General features: G+C 40.5%; 1 protein-coding gene and 1 pseudogene across 2 annotated transcripts in view; one reads left to right on the top strand and one right to left on the bottom strand.

The window, feature by feature from the left end:
- Positions 1-16,948, bottom strand: part of CDC5L (cell division cycle 5 like) — a 52,929-nt gene that overhangs the window by 28,112 nt on the left and 7,869 nt on the right. For both annotated transcript variants that reach the window (XM_045071053.1, XM_004739784.3), the window contains exons 6-8: positions 8,846-9,064; positions 6,284-6,428; positions 4,363-4,551 (exon numbers count right to left, since the gene is read on the bottom strand). In XM_045071053.1, the coding sequence (XP_044926988.1) occupies positions 4,363-4,551; positions 6,284-6,428; positions 8,846-9,064 (553 nt within the window). The remainder of the gene's footprint in view (positions 1-4,362; positions 4,552-6,283; positions 6,429-8,845; positions 9,065-16,948) is intronic.
- LOC106006892 lies at positions 10,853-11,268 on the top strand (annotated as a pseudogene).

Here is a 16,948-nt window from a genome sequence, read left to right as displayed (position 1 = left end):
TTTTTTTTTTTTTAGAGAGAGTGAGAGACAGAGCGCATGAACACAGGAGCATGCATACACGCGTGAGCAGGGGAGGTGGGTAAGGGCAAAGGAAGGGAGAAAGAATCTCAGGCTCCACACTCCACACAGAGCCCAACCCAGGACTGAACCTCATGACCCTGAGATCATAACCTGAGCCAAAATCAAGAATGAGATGCTTAACTGACTGAGCCACCAGGCATCCCCAGAATACCCAGATTTTAGTCTGGCTTTATTATGAACTCTACTCAGTCTTCATTAGCCCCTGAGTCTCAGTTTCTTCTACTGAGAAGTTAAGATACCAATAACTGGCCTATCCACTTCCTGCAAAAAAAACTCTTGAGAGCAGGTTCCTTTCTGAAGTCTTGCTGTTCTCTTTAGGCAAGTCTGACAATGCTCTTTAGCCCCCCTACCACAACTCTACACACACTACAATCACTGCACCTACAATCTCCTCATCCCCAACTCCAGCCCTGTGAGAGACTACATTTTTCAAGATAGTCACAGCCATATCTCTCATCTCCTGTGCTCTTCTTGTGATCCAACCTTGATATGCCTCCCATCAAGAGGCAGGATCTATGTCCCCTCCTTTTGAATCCAGGTAGCCTTGTGAATTAACTGTAACTAACAAAATGCAACAAAGTGACACTGCTGGACTTCCAAGGCAGGGTAAGCAAAAAACACAACTTTCTAGCACACTCTACAACACCCCCACTGGAGCCTAGAGGCACCATGGGAGAAGTTCAACTATTCTGAGGCCATATGCTGAAAGAAAGCCCAAGCCACAGAGAGGCCACATGTAGATTTACTCCCCATTCCCAGGTGAGGACCCAACCCACAGCCAGCATCAACTACCAGACACAGAAAGATGATTCAAGCCCCTATGTGTCAAGACACCCCCAAATGTTGAGTCTTCTTAGCTGAGGCCCTAGACATCACAGAACAGAGATAAGCCATTTTTGTTTTTTTAACATTTTATTTATTTATTTGACACAAAGAGAGAGATCCCAAGTAGGCAGAGAGAGAGGGGGAAGCAGGCTCCCTGCTGAGCAGAGAGCCCAAAATGGGGCTCAATCCCAGGACCCTGAGATCACAACCTGAGCAGAAGGCAGAGGCCCAACCGTCTGAGCCACCCAGGTGCCCCAAGATAAGCCATCTTTCTGTGCCCTATCCAAATTCCTGACCAGCAAAGACCATTAGCACAATGAAATGTTTTAAGCCAGTAAGTTTTGATGCAAAATGAAGATAACAAGAGACAGGCTTATTCCATTACTCTGTTGGTTCATATTCATGGAAAAAAACATGAATTTCACATTATCAAGGCCCTGTGTGTGTTCTTTTTGCTCGTCCAAATAAAAAACACTTTTCCTCAACTAGGCTCTCAAAAGGCTGGCCAGCTTTATACCTCTGGGAAGGAGATTGGAAGCCACTTCTCTCAGGAACCTAACCCAAAACTAAAGATGTAGAAATACTGACATCAAGAATTTGCCAATGATGGGCACCTGGGTAACTCAGTAGGTTGGGCATCCAACTCTTGATTTCGGCTCAGGCGATGATCTCAGGGTCTCATGATCTCAGGGTCATGAGACTAACCCCAGATCAGGTTTCACACTCAGCAGGAAATCTGCTTGAGATTCTCTCCCTCCCCCTGTGCATGTGAGCTCTCTCTAAAACAAATAAACACATCTTTAAAAAAAAGAAAAGAACAGATTTTGCCAATGAAACTCCACTAGCCAGTTCAGCCTGGAATCAAGAAGGCCTTACCCATACCCAAGGAGCTTCTAGTCTACTTTTAATTGTCATGCCTTAACCCTTAGATATAGGCAGAGAGCTAAAGATGAAAAGATATTTGAGAAAACATCTAATATGAAAAACAGAGACCAAAGAAACTTAAATACTATTCAAGGAAAAGAAAACTTACAAAAACAAAATCATCATTAATAGCCTCAAAGTAAGAAAACAAAATATTCATTAAATAAAGAGCTCTCAGAAACTAAAATGTGATAATAAAAATTCAAAACCTGAACAAAGATAAAATTCAGAAAATCTCCAACAATAAACCAAAAAGTCCATTAAAACAGAAAACCAGAGAGGAATAAGAAAATTTAAGGTTCATAAAAAGGGAAATACCAAAGAAAGGAGGGAACAAAAATTTTCAAAATAATGTCCCAGAATCAAAGGCCATGAATGAAAAGATGCACCAAGTACCTAGTACAGTGACTGAAAACAGACCCACACCAAGAAATATGCATGTGAAAAAGAGATGATCATATAAGCTTCCAGAGGAAGAGAAAAAGCGGTTCGCTATTAACAACCTAAGTGACACAGGTGCTCAAAAGCTATAATAAAAGCCCAGAAGTTGCAGGAGCACGGCCTTCAAAACTGTAAATAAAAACCACTTCAATCTGGGAGTGCCTGGTTGACTCAATCAGTGGAGCACGTAGCTCTTGATCTCAGGGTCATGAGTTCAAGCCCCACACTGGGTATAGAGGGGGGAAAAAAGAAAAAAGATTTTAATTTGGAATTCTACACCCAGTTATACTATCAATCAGTTAAGAGGATAGAACATAATTTATAGATATGCAAGGTCTTAAAAATTCCATCTGCCATGAAACCATCCTCAGAAAGTTACTAAAGGAAATGCTTCACTAACAAGGGCATAAACCAAGAAAACCAAAGGCATAGGAGCCAGGGAAGAGGCGATCCAACAGACTTTCTAGGGTGCCAGGAAATCAAGAGAATAAGCTGTTAACAAGATCTAAAGAGTAATCAGTCCAGAATAGAACATTCAGAAATTCTGGGAAAGACTTCTTCAAAAAGCTAAGAATATCTAAATTTGTTCAGATTATAGGAAATTTACAGAGATAGTATCAAGTCTAGAGTTGAATTCCTGCTAAGTAATCAAAAAACTCAGCATCTGAATAAGCATTAACTCAAAGAAAAACTAATAATGTATAATAATTATTAGCAGTATAGTAATTTTAGGCACTTCATAGGTTCAGTAACAAACTTGGGTTTACATAGTCATAAAGTAAACTATGATACAGAGCTAACCAAAATTATGATGTAACCATAATGAAATATGAAGGCATGGAAAAAAAGTGCATATGCATGGTAGAGGAAGAGGGCGTGAGAGCCAAATGTTCAAATTCCCAAGTGGAAATATGGCTAGAACTAAAAATAAGTCAGTAAATTGTAAGTGTCCTAGTAGTAAGACGGTAAAAACCAATAGCTGCAACTGGTGCCTCTAGAGAGCAAACAACGAGGAACACAACCTTTCCTCTTTGTAAGTTTATAGAACTATCTGACACCAAATCAAGACCTTAAAGTTATATTTCTGGGGGCACCTGGGTGGCACAGTTAGGCATCCGACTTTTGATTTCAGCCCAGGTCATGATCTCAGGGTCGTGGGATCAAGTCCTGCATCAGGCTCAGGATTCTCTCTCTCTCTCTCTCCCTCTGCCCCTCCACATACCCCACCTGCCTGCACTCACTGTCTAAAAAATGAATGAATGAATGAATGAATGAATAAATAAATAAATAATTAATTCTATTTCTGGCTATCAGAGAAGAGGAAATGAGATGTAAGAGTAATCAAGTGTTTTGTTAGGTTTATCAATTCTCTGACATATAAACTCCCTAAGAACACACAGAGCGTATACCTTATGTGTTTAGGACAGAGAGGGAAGGTACTGATGGCAGCCTGTCCCAAGCTAAGTACAGAAATCCAAGGAAGTTTAAAAAATCACTATTATAGGGGCACCTGGGTGGCTCAGTGGGTTAAGGCCTCTGCCTGAATTCAGCTCAGGTCATGATCTCAGGGTCCTGGGATCAAGCCCCGCTTCGGGCTCTCTGCTCAGCGGGGAGCATGCTTCCTCCTCTCTGCCTGACTCTCTGCCTACTTGTGATCTCTGTCAAATAAATAAATCTTTTTCTAAAATAAATCAATAAATAAAAATCACTATTACAACTCCTGAGACCAATACTGACTGTTAAATTTAAACAAAAACAACAACAAAAAGCTACATACACTAGCTTTCTAAGATTGCTAGGCACTGTGAAATTTTAAAATGCTGTGCCTTATTAACAGATACTAAAGATTAATGAAGGAGGAAGAGCTGGCTGCGGGGGGGGGGGGGGGGAACAACCCTATGAATTGATAAATGTGGAAATGAAACCACCTAATTAATCTGCTAATTTTGCTTCCCTAATAAAATCTCTAGAATCTATGCATTCAGGACTCAGTTTCAAACTGTTTACCCTTAAAGAAACCAAATCACATTCTCCTTCTGACATTTTCAAGGATTACAGGTAAAAGGTTCACACTACTATAGGACAGCTTACCTGCAGAATTCTATCCTGGGAAGCTGGTGTGCGAGGTGTTCTAAGAGCAATGCTGTTGTTGGTGACATTGTACTCGGACAAAAGAGTACTGGAGGCAGAGTTCGTTATGCCAGATTCCTCAGCAGTCTGACGTGCAATTTCACTTGCTTGGCCTACTTTCACAACCTCCTGGAGTTCTGCATCTGAAATCTAAAAAGACACAGTTATCACCCATGCAGCAATTTTAGCCAGAGAGTAACACATTTTAAAACTCACACATTCCAAAAAGATGAACTGCTGAAGCTATGTGAGAAGTACACAGGGGTACTACTTTCTTAACTAACTGTCAATTTGAAAATTTCTATGATAAAATTTTTAAGTCTTTCCTACATAATATAGGGGAAAATTCCATATACAATATACTATCAAGCTGCAAAGTTTTATATTTCCATAACGAAATTCTTTCAAAACAACTAACATACTAATATACCAAGAATGTAAAAGATTCATGTTTTTATAAAACTGTCAGAGGGAGGGACGGAATGAAAGCCAATTAAAAGAGTCTGGGACACCTGGGTGGCTCAATCAGTTAAGCAGGTGCCTGGGTCCTGGGATAGAGCCCCATTATCAGGGTCCTTGCTCAGCAGGGAGCCTGCTTCTCCCTCTCTGCCTGCTGCTTCCCCTGCTTGTGCCTGCTCTCTCCCTGACCCACTGTGTGCCAAATAAAATCTTAAAAACAAATCAGAGTCCCCTGAGCCACAAGATCCTGGAGAAAAATCTAAAAGCGTTATCTTAGTAATTTTACAAAAATAAACATCCTAGAGAGCTAAGAAAAAAAGTTATAGGCAAACTCTTAGTTTAAAAAGTATCCCTGGTTGGAATGGCAGCATCTGAGAAACTTATGTCAGTCACATTTATACCCAAGAATTTCATGTAGATGCAGCCAGCACATCAACTGGAGAAAGCTCTTCCATCCCCTTAGTTCCATCTCTCTGCTCCACTAAACCACCCAATTCTACGGTACTGTACAACTCAAAATAAAACTAGAGCTTATTCAAAACTCCCATAGTTTTGATCAACTATAATTAAGTCAAAAGAAGAGAGCCTGGATAAGCGGAATGAGGGTATGTTTCTTTCTCTCTTCTCCACAGCTCCCACATTAATTTTCACAGTGTTGTCCCAAAAAGAAAAGTATGACACAATAAGACAAACCCTAAAAGAAAGCACCCTAGGCATGCCTGGGTGGCTACATGGTTAAGGACCTGACTCTTAATCTCAGCTCAGCTCTTCATCTAAGTGCCATGAGTTCAAGCCCAGTACTGGAGCCTACCTTAAAAAAGGGGTGAGGGGGGTGCCTGAGTGCCACAATTGGTTAAGCCTCTGGCTCTTGGTTTCAGTTCAGGTCATGATCTCAGGGTTGTGAGAAAGAGCCCCATACTGGCCTCTGTGCTCAGTAGAGTCCGCTTGCCCCTCTACCTCCCACTCTGCCCCTCCACCTCCCACTCTGCCCCTCCACCTCCCACTCTGCCCCTCCCCCAACTCATGCTCATGCGAGCACATGTTCTCTTTCTCTCTCAAATAAATAAAATCTTTAAAAAGGAAAGCAGTCTAAAGTCCACAAAACCAAATATCACCTTTACACTACTGAGCTACAATAAGAGTCCAGGAGTGCTAACCTCTTTGCAAATTGTTAAGACACTTACTTACTAAACCATCACAAGAACAGTTTAAGGCCTGATACAACAATTTGTACAGAAAAACTGTTACTTATTTATCATACTATATCACAAAGACTTATTTTTATGTGGTTCACCTCTTACACTGTGAATTTCTTAAGGGCACCCAATGCCTAAGAAAAAGCTGGCACATAAACCCTCATACCTTACTAAATAAATAATAAAGATATGAGTTCACACAATGAAAAACTGCTTTAACAGATTACCTGAGGGGCAGGAAGTACTAGTTTGCTTCTCTTTTTGGTAAATTCAGAAACACCACTAGTCTGAAGAATGGCTGATGGTAAATCAGATTCTTTTTTCCTTTTTAAATGTTGCTTGTCTTTTTTTCTGTCTCTTCCTTCTTTTTCACTGTCATGAGTCAAAGTAGGTAAGAGATTTTGTAAAGTTACATATAATCAATAACAGCAAAAGTCATATAAATACTCATATACTTATTAAACAAATTATTGAACCAAATAATCCCATTCCTAAGAAAATCAAAGATAAAAAGACAAAATCCAAATACATTAAGTTGTGCCCTATACCATCAGTTACCCACTATACTCGAGAGGAATGTGACTTAGAACTGAAACACAATTATTAAGAAAATAAGATATAGTACTGAGTAAATCAGGTACCAAACATTAAGCCTATACAAGACTATGATGATAAGCAAAATGTTACATATAATTTCAAAACAAAAACAAAACTACTCCTACATCATAATACTCTTACAAAAGTACATATATGCGCATACAAAAATGAAGGTTACAAGCATACAAAATGGGAATTAATTATATGAACAGGATGGGATTAAAACACTGAATTTTTAAATTTCTCTTTAAAACTGTTCTTTGGGGCACCTCGGTGGTATAGTGAGTTGAGCATCTGACTCTTGATTTCGGCTCAGGTCACGATCTCAGGGTTACAGGATCAAGCCCCGAGGAGGGCTCCACTCACTGTGGCGTCTGCTTGTCCCTCTCCCTTGGTTCCTGCTCTCACTCTCTCTCTCAATAAACAAAATCTTTAAAAATCTGTTCTTCGGGGTGCATTGCTGGCTCAGTAGATTAAAGCCTCTGCCTTCGGCTCAGGCCATGATTCCAGGGTCCTGGGATCGAGCCCCGCATTGGGCTCTCTGCTAAGCGGGGAGCCTGCTTCCCCCCTCTCTCTGCCTACTTGTGACCCCTGTCTGTCAAATAAATAAAGATCTGTTCTTCAATTGTTTGTTATGATTCTTTCTTTTTCATTATGATCCTTCTTTTTTTTTTTAAGATTTTATTTATTTATTTGACAGAGAGAGAAATCACAAGTAGGCAGAGAGGCAGGCAGAGAGAGAGGGGGAAGCAGCCTCCCCACTGAGCAGAGAGCCTGATGTGGGGCTTGATCCCAGGATCCTGAGATCATGACCCGAGCTGAAGGCAGAGGCCACTGAGCCACGCAGGCGCCCCTTTCACAAAAACTTTTAAAGGATATTTGCCCTGACAATTGGATACAAACATCAGGCTCAAGGCCACCTTTGAAAGCTCTAAGAATGCCGCTTCCCTGTCAACATGGTAGCCTCTTCCAGATGATCTGCTCCCACTTCAACCTCTTCATTTGCACAGGCTACCTAAAACAATGTCTTAATGTGGGAAATAAATATAATGGAGTACATCCAAGAAAATCCTGTTTTACAGTGCCTGACATCTGTCATTTAGTAGCAATTCATGTCATCAAAAATGGAACGTCAGTGAGGTAGCAGAAAACTAAAACTCTCTGACAATCAGAAAAGCTTCTCCCTGTAATATTCAGATGCAAGAATGAAGAAACCCTAAAAATCCCTAAAAATGGGAAAAATCCTGGGGGGTAGGAAAAGAATAAATGAAACAAAATGGGATTGGGTGGGAGACAAACCCTAAGAGATTCTTAATCTCACAAAACAAACTGAGGGATGCTGGGGGGGAGGGGGTTCGGGAGAGGGTGGTAGGGTTATGGACACTGGGGAGGGTATGTGCTATGGAGAGTGCCGTGAAGTGTGTAAACCTGGCAATTCACAGACCTGTACCCCTGGGGCTAAAATACATTATATGTTTATAAAAAAAATAAGAAATTTTTTTAAAAATGGGCAAAATCCTCTGCACCCTTAGACAATTTATAAATACACTTATCCCCATTAGTTAAAAAGATTTAGGTATGCATCAGTAACTTTCTTCTTTTAATTCGAAGAAAAACAACTCAGAATTTTCACTAGAAAAGACAAAAAGAACCAGGCCAGACTTTGACAGATGCCTCAGGCCATTAGTAAAATAACTAAACTGTTCACAAATGTACATAAATGTTAAGATGGTGACTCAGTGAGCAGACAGTACACTAAGAGCCAAATGCTGACATTTCAAGAGAGCCAAAGAGCCTTCTGTGCCAAAAACATGACAGCAAGGGTCACTGGTTTTCTCAGGTGAACACAGTAAATAAATAAAAACACTATGTAGGCCACATTGTCCTGAACCATAAAAACTTGGCTCTGACAAGGACAATGCATGGCCCTCTGTAAAATTCCTACTGTACTTTTTCATTTTCTTTTTTTAAAAGATTTTATTTATTTATTTGACAGACAGAGATCACAAGTAGGCAGAGAGGCAGGCAGAGAGAGAGAGGAGGAAGCAGGCTCCCCGCTGAGCAGAGAGCCTGATGTGGGGCTCGATCCCAGGACCCTGGGATCATGACCTGAGCTGAAGGCAGAGACTTAACCCACTGAACCACCCAGGCACCCTTACTTTTTCATTTTCAAAATCAGAAAGGCAACTTACGATCTTAGTTCCCCATCAAGATCCTGTTGTCTTAATTTTCTGAAATCTGCATCAAGAGCCTGGTAGTTTTCCTCAGAAGTATCGTAAAAACCAAGAGCAGGCTTTTTTTCAAATGGAATTTCAGCATTATAATCAACTCCTCTCTTCTTTTTTCTCTTCTTCTGAATTTCTATGCCAGCTGCTCGAAGTTCTCTTCTCTTCTGGAGGGCTGCAAGACGCCTGAAGAAAAAGACAAGATCACTTTGAAAATTACATACCATGGAGAAGGGATGGATCATCCTAAGAAAACTATTTGGTTATTTGGGGATGAAATATTTATTTAAATCCTCATCTGACACCATTACCAAAACACTGAAGACTGGAACCCTTTTGACTTAAAGGTTACACACACAAACAAAAAGAAAGCAAAAAGACAAACCAGAAGGAACTACGAGTAAATATGTGTGTCTGATCTCTGGACGGGAATGTATTCACCTGATATAAATTAAAGAGCAAAGATAAAGATCAACACCTTTCTATTTCTTTTTAAGATTTTAAGTAATATCTATACCCAACATGGGGCTTAAACTCACAACCCTGATTTCGAGTTGCATATTCTACCAACTGAGCCAGGCAGCTGCCCCAATAGCTTTGAATTTCAAGTTTTGTATCTCTATAGCAGTATTTTTTTTTAAGATTTTATTTATTTATTTGAGAGAGAGAGAGAGGTCAGAAGCAGGCAGAGAGGCAGGCAGAGAGAGAGGAGGAAGCAGGCTCCCCCCTGAACAGAGAGCGCAATGTGGGGCTCAATCCCAGAACCCTGGGATCATGACCTGAACAGAAGGCAGAGGCTTTAACCCACTGAGTCACCCAGGCGCCCCAGCACTATTTATTTTTAATCATGGAACAAAATTAACAGGAAAAAACATTTGCAATTAGTATTGGCAATGGTTGGGGCGCCTGGGTGGCTCAGTGGGTTAAGCCTCTGCCTTCAGCTCAGATTGTGATCTGTGTCCTGGGGTCGAGCCCCACATCAGGTTCTCTGCTCAGCAGGGAGCCTGCTTCCCTCTCTGTCTCTCTCTGCCTGCCTCTCTGCCTACTTGTCATCTCTCTCTCTCTGTCAAATAAATAATAAATAAAATCTTTAAAAATATATATAAATATATATATTTACATATATAAATATATATATTTATATATGTAAATATATATTTATATATATATAAATGTATAAATATATATATATATATATATAGGCAATGGTTAGACAGATATAAAGAATCTACGCAGGTTTTGTTTTTGTTTTTTTTTTTTAATGTAGCCTAAGGAGGAAAAAAAGCAGAAGGAAATAAATAGTTCACTAAGGAAAAAGATGCAAATAGCCAAAATGATAAAAGGTATACATAACTAAGAATCATAAATCAAATCAAGTACCAATTCTGCATAACTCATTAAATGTTCAGTTCTTTGTTTTAATGGCAAGTATGCAAAAAATGGACAGTCACCCATCCTGGTAATGGAAAGTAAACTGGTATAGCTCTCCCCAAAGAGAATTTGGAAATACACATTAAAACCCCTAAAGTTGGGGCGCCTGGGTGGCTCAGTGGGTTAAGCTGCTGCCTTCGGCTCAGGTCATGATCTCAGAGTCCTGGGATCGAGTCCCGCATCGGGCTCTCTGCTCAGTAGGGAGCCTGCTTCCTCCTCCTGTCTCTCTCTGCCTGCCTCTCTGCCTACTTGTGATCTGTCTGTCAAATAAATAAATAAAATCTTTAAAAAAAAAAAAAATAAAATAAAAATAAAAAAAAAAATAAAATAAAATAAAACCCCTAAAGTTTCTCACCTTTTTTTTTTTAACCCAAAAATTTCACTCCTCAGTCTTTAGCCTAAAAGAAATAAACACCATGAACAAGGCCTTAGCTATAAGACTTCACTGTGCACTGTTTATTAGCTAATAACTGGACACAATCTGAACATCCAGTAATAAGAAATTAGTTAAGAGGATTTACTGAGCTCTTTCTGCCATCTTTCTTTGCCACCATAATGGTGCACATGAATGTCCTGGCAGATGCTCTCAAGAGCATCAACAATGCTGAAAAGAGAGGCAAATGCCAGGTTCTTATTAGACCGTGCTCTGACGTCATCGTCCGGTTTCTCACTGTGATGATGGAAGCACGGTTACATTGACGAATCTGAAATCACTGATGATTACAGAGCAGGGAAGATTGTTGTGAACCTCAGAGGCAGGTTGAACAAGTGTGGAGTGATCAGCCCCAGATTTTGATGTACAGCTGAAAGATCTAGAAAAATGGCAGAATAACCTGCTCCCATACCGCCAGATTGGTTTCACTGTACTGACAACCTCAGCTGGCATCATGGACCGTGGAGAAGCAAAACGAAAACACACAGGAGGGAAAATCCTGGGATTCTTTTTCTAGGGATATAATACACACATGCAAATAAAATGCCTCAGTGAACCAAAAAAAAAAAAAAAAAGAATTTACTGCATAGCTGTAAGATAGGTTATTATATAGGTTATCTGCATAACCTTTAAAAAAACCTATAAATCTACTCTGCCACAGAAATTTTCAAACATACTGGTGTGTCAAAAATGTTACCAAGTTCACATATTACAGAGCAACGTGTAAAAAGTACATGCGTATCTATCAGTGAACATATGCATATAAGATACAAAACACGTCCACCAAAATATTAACAGTAATAATCACTAAAAGTTGGAATTTTGGGACACCTGGGTGGCTCAGTCGGTTAAGCCGCCACATTCGGCTCAGGTCATGATCCTGGGGTCCTGGGATGGAGTCCCGCATCGGGCTCCTTGACCAGCGGGAAGCTTGCTTCTCTCTCTGCCTCTGCGGGCCACTGTGCCCGCTTGTGCTCTCTCTCTGACAAATAAATAAATAAAATCTTTTAAAAATGAATAAATAAATAAAATAAAAGTTGGAATTTTATTTCACCTTTACTTTTTTGTACTTTCCCATGACACTATAATTTTAATGATTTAATGATGAGAAAAGTTATCTACAATTATCAATGGGAGAAATCAGTATGCAGAGCCTCGTGCTGGAAGCCACTCCTATATACTGACAAAAATAAGAAAAAAACGTTTAAAAGTCTTTTGAAAGGAAAAATATTTAAGTCTCTGGAAAGGATCCTAAGGAGATACAGTACATGAAGAAACATTTATTCAAGAAAATCTAAAAGAGGATTTCAACTACCCCCAGGGTGATATTAGTCTGTACTTTCTAACTGATTAAGTTATTTTTTCCAACTTATCTCTTAACTCAGGAAAAGACCCTGGAAGCAAAGCAACCCCTGATGGGAACAGAAACTACCCCCTCGAGCAATAAGGACTACCCGAGCCAGTGAGACACTGCATGACTGACTCTAAGACAGTGACTGACCTGCCCATGCTGCCCTTGGGTAGCATGCAGGTACCCACTGACCTTTGTTCCAAAAAACCTGGAAATATTTTTGGCACTTTGGAGACAGTCTCTGAGATGCTAGTCCATGGTCTCCCCGGTGGTGGCCTCATCGAAATACTTTTCTTGTTCCATCACCAGTTGTCTCTGCATTTGGATTTGGTCGCAGCGAGTGGCGGAACCTGGTAGGTTTGGGACACCCGGAGCCGGGTGCTCTTCCCCCGCTGCGCCCTGGCTACCAATCTAGTAAAACTCGATTTAAAAAAAGTAAGAGTCTGTGGCAGCTGAATTAAGACCCACTTTCTCTTCTCTCACCCCCTCTCAGCTCTGGGAGATAGAAATGCTATTCCACGCTGATGCAGCCAAACACACAGGGTTCTCTTCCCGCTCCAGTTCCCAATAGGCGGGCTTTCATTCAAGCAGGTACAGAACCTCACCAAGTCCCATCCTGCCTTCCAAAAACCTGTTGTAGAGGATAAATTCCAACAAGAGTTGCCCTGACCCAGGACGACTTCCTTCTTCTGCCCAGTCAGAGGCTCTATTTTAGGGCACAATGCTCCTAAGAATACTGGAGCTCCAGTAAATAGTCCTTGCCCCAGCCTGTGAGATGAGGCTTCCACAGTAGGAGAAGCAAGCCATGGAGACCTGCAGCTGCTGCCCACACAAAGCATCCAGCTCCTATGGCAGTATGTCACTGAGAGCCCAGGGGTAGAACAGAGAACTCCAAATCTCCCCCCAAAAGAAACTGACTTCATTTGTCAGAGTATGGAGAAAATGTTCACGCCTAAGCGCACCCTCAAAAACAGTGGAACATGTGAGAGGTAACTGAGGAGTTTGGTAGATTCACTGAAGATACAGGCTAAACTACAGGCCCACTAGTTTCCCAGAGAGAACCAAGGAAGAGAAAAATCGAAGGGCCTTCCTAGGGTCAGAACAAATAGCAAACACTGACCTCTGAAACTATCCCTTCAAAGGAGCCCAAATTTAACTGCATCAGTTTGTTGGGAAATTTATGCCCCACGACATTGCTGAAAACAATACAGCAATCAGTGGGCAATTAACAGAGTTTAAAAGATGGGTATAGCCAGGGAAAAAGATGTCAAAGAAGTATGGTAAAAACCGTATCATCCCTGGGGTGCCTGGGTGGCTCAGTGGGTTAAAGCCTCTGCCTTCAGCTCAGATCATGATCCCAGGGTCCTGGGATCAAGCCCCCATCGGCCTCTCTGGTCAGCAGGGAGCCTGCTTCCTCCTCTCTCTCTCTGCCTGCCTTTCTGCCTACTTATGATTTCTGTCAAATAAATAAATAAATAATCTTTTTTTTTTTTTAAAGATTTTATTTATTTATTTGACAGAGATCACAAGTAGGCAGAGAGGCAGGCAGAGAGAGAGAGAGAGAGAGAGGGAAGCAGGCTTCCCGCGGAGCAGAGAGCCCGATGCGGGGCTCGATCCCAGGACCCTGAGATCATGACCCGAGCCGAAGGCAGCAGCCCAAACCACTGAGCCACCCAGGCGCCCCAATAAATAATCTTTGAAAAAAAAAAAAAAACCTGTATCATCCCCCAGGATGACTGTGGGCATACCCATGACTATACCACCCATAAGGAGCAACATCAGAGGCTTGACATTTCTGAGGGGAGGGAAGGAAAGACACTTCGCTAAACAAACAAATAATAGTAAGTTAGGGGTGGGGAGAACACAGTACCCAAAATTGCTACAATATACCATCTAAAGTGTCCAGTTCCCAACAAAAAAAATTTGAGACCTGCAAAGAAACAGGAAAGAATGACCCATACACCAGAAAAAAAATCTGGCAACAGAAACTGCCAGTGCGAACAACCAGATCATCAGATTTTACTAAATCTGACATCAACAGAGCCATTTAGGTTCAAAAAACAAAGGAAACTGATTAAAAAAAAAAAAACCAAAGGAGGGAAAGATGAAAATATTGCCATCAAAGAGAAAACCGTTAAACAGAATTACTTAAAAGAACCAAATATAAAATGTGGACTTGTAAACTATAAAGCTAAAAAGAAAACTTCACTAGAGGGGCAACAGTAGGTATGAACCAACAGAAGAAATTATGAATTTACTGCTCAGCAAGGAGCCTGCTTCCCTCTCTCTCTCTCTCTGCCTGCCTCTCTGCCAAATAAATAAATAAAATCTTAAAAAAAAAAAAAAAAAAGAGGTGCCTGGGTGGCTCAATGGGTTAAGCCTCTGCCTTCGGCTCAGGTCAGGATCTCAGAGTACCAGGATCTAGCCCCGCCTCTCTCTGACTGCCTCTCTGCCTACTTGTAATCTCTCTCTGTGTCAAATAAATAAATAAAATCTTTAAAAAAAAAAAAAAACAGGAACAGGAACAGAGCCTCACAGAAATATGGAGCATCATTAAGTGCACCAACATATGCACAACACCAATACCAAAAAAGAGAGAAAAAGAAGAATAAAATATGCAAAAACATAATGGCTGAAAATTCCCCAAATTTACTGAACCTATACACCCAGAACGATCAGCAAACTCCAACTCAGACAAACACAAGGGAGCGCCAACAGAAACATCGTGCTAAAAATGCTAAAAGCCAAGGACGAGGAGTAAATCTTTTTTTTTTTTCTCTCTTTTTTTTTTTTTAATTTTTTTTTATTTATTTTATTTGACAGAGAGAGAGATCACAAGTAGGCAGAGAGGCAGGCAGAGACAGAGGGGGAAGCAGGCTCCCTGCTGAGCAGAAAGCCCGATGCGGGGCTCGATCCCAGGACCCTGAGATCATGACCTGAGCCGAAGGCAGCAGCTTAATCCACTGAGCCACCCAGGCGCCCCAACGAGGAGTAAATCTTGAAAGCAGCAAGAGAAAGATGATTTCATGGCTTACAATGAACTCCAGTAAGATTACCAACTAACCTCTCAACAAAACAGCATCTATAATATGACCTGATTTTAGACAAATGTTACTGTGTGTGTATGTACACGTAAATGTAGCTCTGCATTGAAAGAAAGATTGCAAGGATACATTTACAAAGTAATTTTATTCTTTAAATACAGGAAATAAAGACTTCAAATGACATCAGAAAATCTGAATAAAACCAAGCTTCAGCATTATATCAACCATTCCCCAAAGAGAAAATAGTACAACACAGGAGAAAAAGTGTATTACTTTCATAATCAATAAAAAGCTTTAAAACAGGGCACCTGGGTGGCTCAGTGGGTTAAGCCGCTGCCTTCGGCTCAGGTCATGATCTCAGGGTCCTGGGATCGAGTCCCACATCGGGCTCTCTGCTCAGCAGGGAGCCTGCTTCCCTCTCTCTCTCTGCCTGCCTCTCTGTCTACTTGTGATCTCTCTCTGTCAAATAAATAAATAAATAAAATATTTAAAAAAAAAAAAAAAAAAAGCTTTAAAACAGACCTGTAATTTAGCATTAAAGGAAATAGGCCTGCAATGTATTTTGCATACAAATCAATCTATTTTAAGATATATGTACAACACAGGTTATTAAGATGTATAAATTATACAAAAAATCTATGAGACAGTATAAAATAAATTTCAATCTGCAAAACAGTATTTAAAGCAAGCGATACCAGTTACACTCAGAGAGAAGGATCCTTGGTCCAATCTCCATGGTTAAAAGGCTCAAAATATTCGGTCTCCAAACACCAATGGGCAAAAATGAAAACGTGAATTTTTTTCAACTCTACTCATATAACTTAACCTTCAATAGTGTATAAAAGAGAAAAATGACTAAAACTGGGCAGAAAACTGAGCATCTCCTCTTAGTTTGTTTACTGTTCCAGGCAGTCATACCCCTTTACATAACTATTTTGGTCTAGTTTGGCCAGCTATGCCAACAAGCATCCTCAGGCATGAAAGAATCCTCCATCACAGGATCTGGAACTCTGAAGTCATTACCAGGGAAACCATCAACACCATGCTAGTCATCAAGTCAAGAAGCACTTCCCAGTGTGGGGACCAAAAAAGGCAGCTGTGCAGGCTGAGAAGGTTACGCCAATGCCTGAATTCCAAAAGCTAGTAAGCTTTTTTACAATTAAGATTTTCCCTTTATCCACTTCATCTTGGTTTCTGGGCCATTAGAAATTATGTCAATCATAGATCTAACCAAAAGGAAAAAGGAAGGGGAAAGTGGAGAAAACCTTGAACACACGGCAATACTTAATTCCACTCACTTTTTAAATGAAAATTTCTATGAGAGCCTGAAAATTTGGTTCAAGGCTCATTAACTCCTTCTACATTCAGCCAGGTTTCCTATTTCACAGCCAGTGCCTGCACAACACTAATCAAGAAGATTAAGTGGCAGTCATGCAAAAAGTCACATAGCCTTGTGCATCCTCTAGCCATCTGACTTCAAGATGGCTATAACAAATGAAGCTCTCCTATGGTAACAGAACAAATTAACATATCAAGTGACTATCTGGGCATTACCTCTGCCAACATCTTTTACTTCTTACAACATCTTTTTAGTTTTACTTTTACTTTTTACATTTTTCTCTGTATCTATTCTGCAAAAGTTAAGGGGGAAATAAGACTTTTCCAAAAGATAGGGGTACCTGGCTGGCTCAGCTGGAGGAGCATACAACTCTTGATCTTGGGATTGTGGGTTCAAGCCCCACATTGGATGTAGAGATTACTTAAAAAAATAAACTTCAAAAAACTTTTCCAAAATAAAGAACTAAAGTATA

The sequence above is a fragment of the Mustela putorius genome, unplaced genomic scaffold (assembly GCF_011764305.1).
Source record: "Mustela putorius furo isolate JIRA1106 unplaced genomic scaffold, ASM1176430v1.1 tig00003983_pilon_pilon_pilon, whole genome shotgun sequence".
Taxonomy (NCBI): domain Eukaryota; kingdom Metazoa; phylum Chordata; class Mammalia; order Carnivora; family Mustelidae; genus Mustela; species Mustela putorius.
This window is presented reverse-complemented; position numbering and strand designations above follow the sequence as displayed.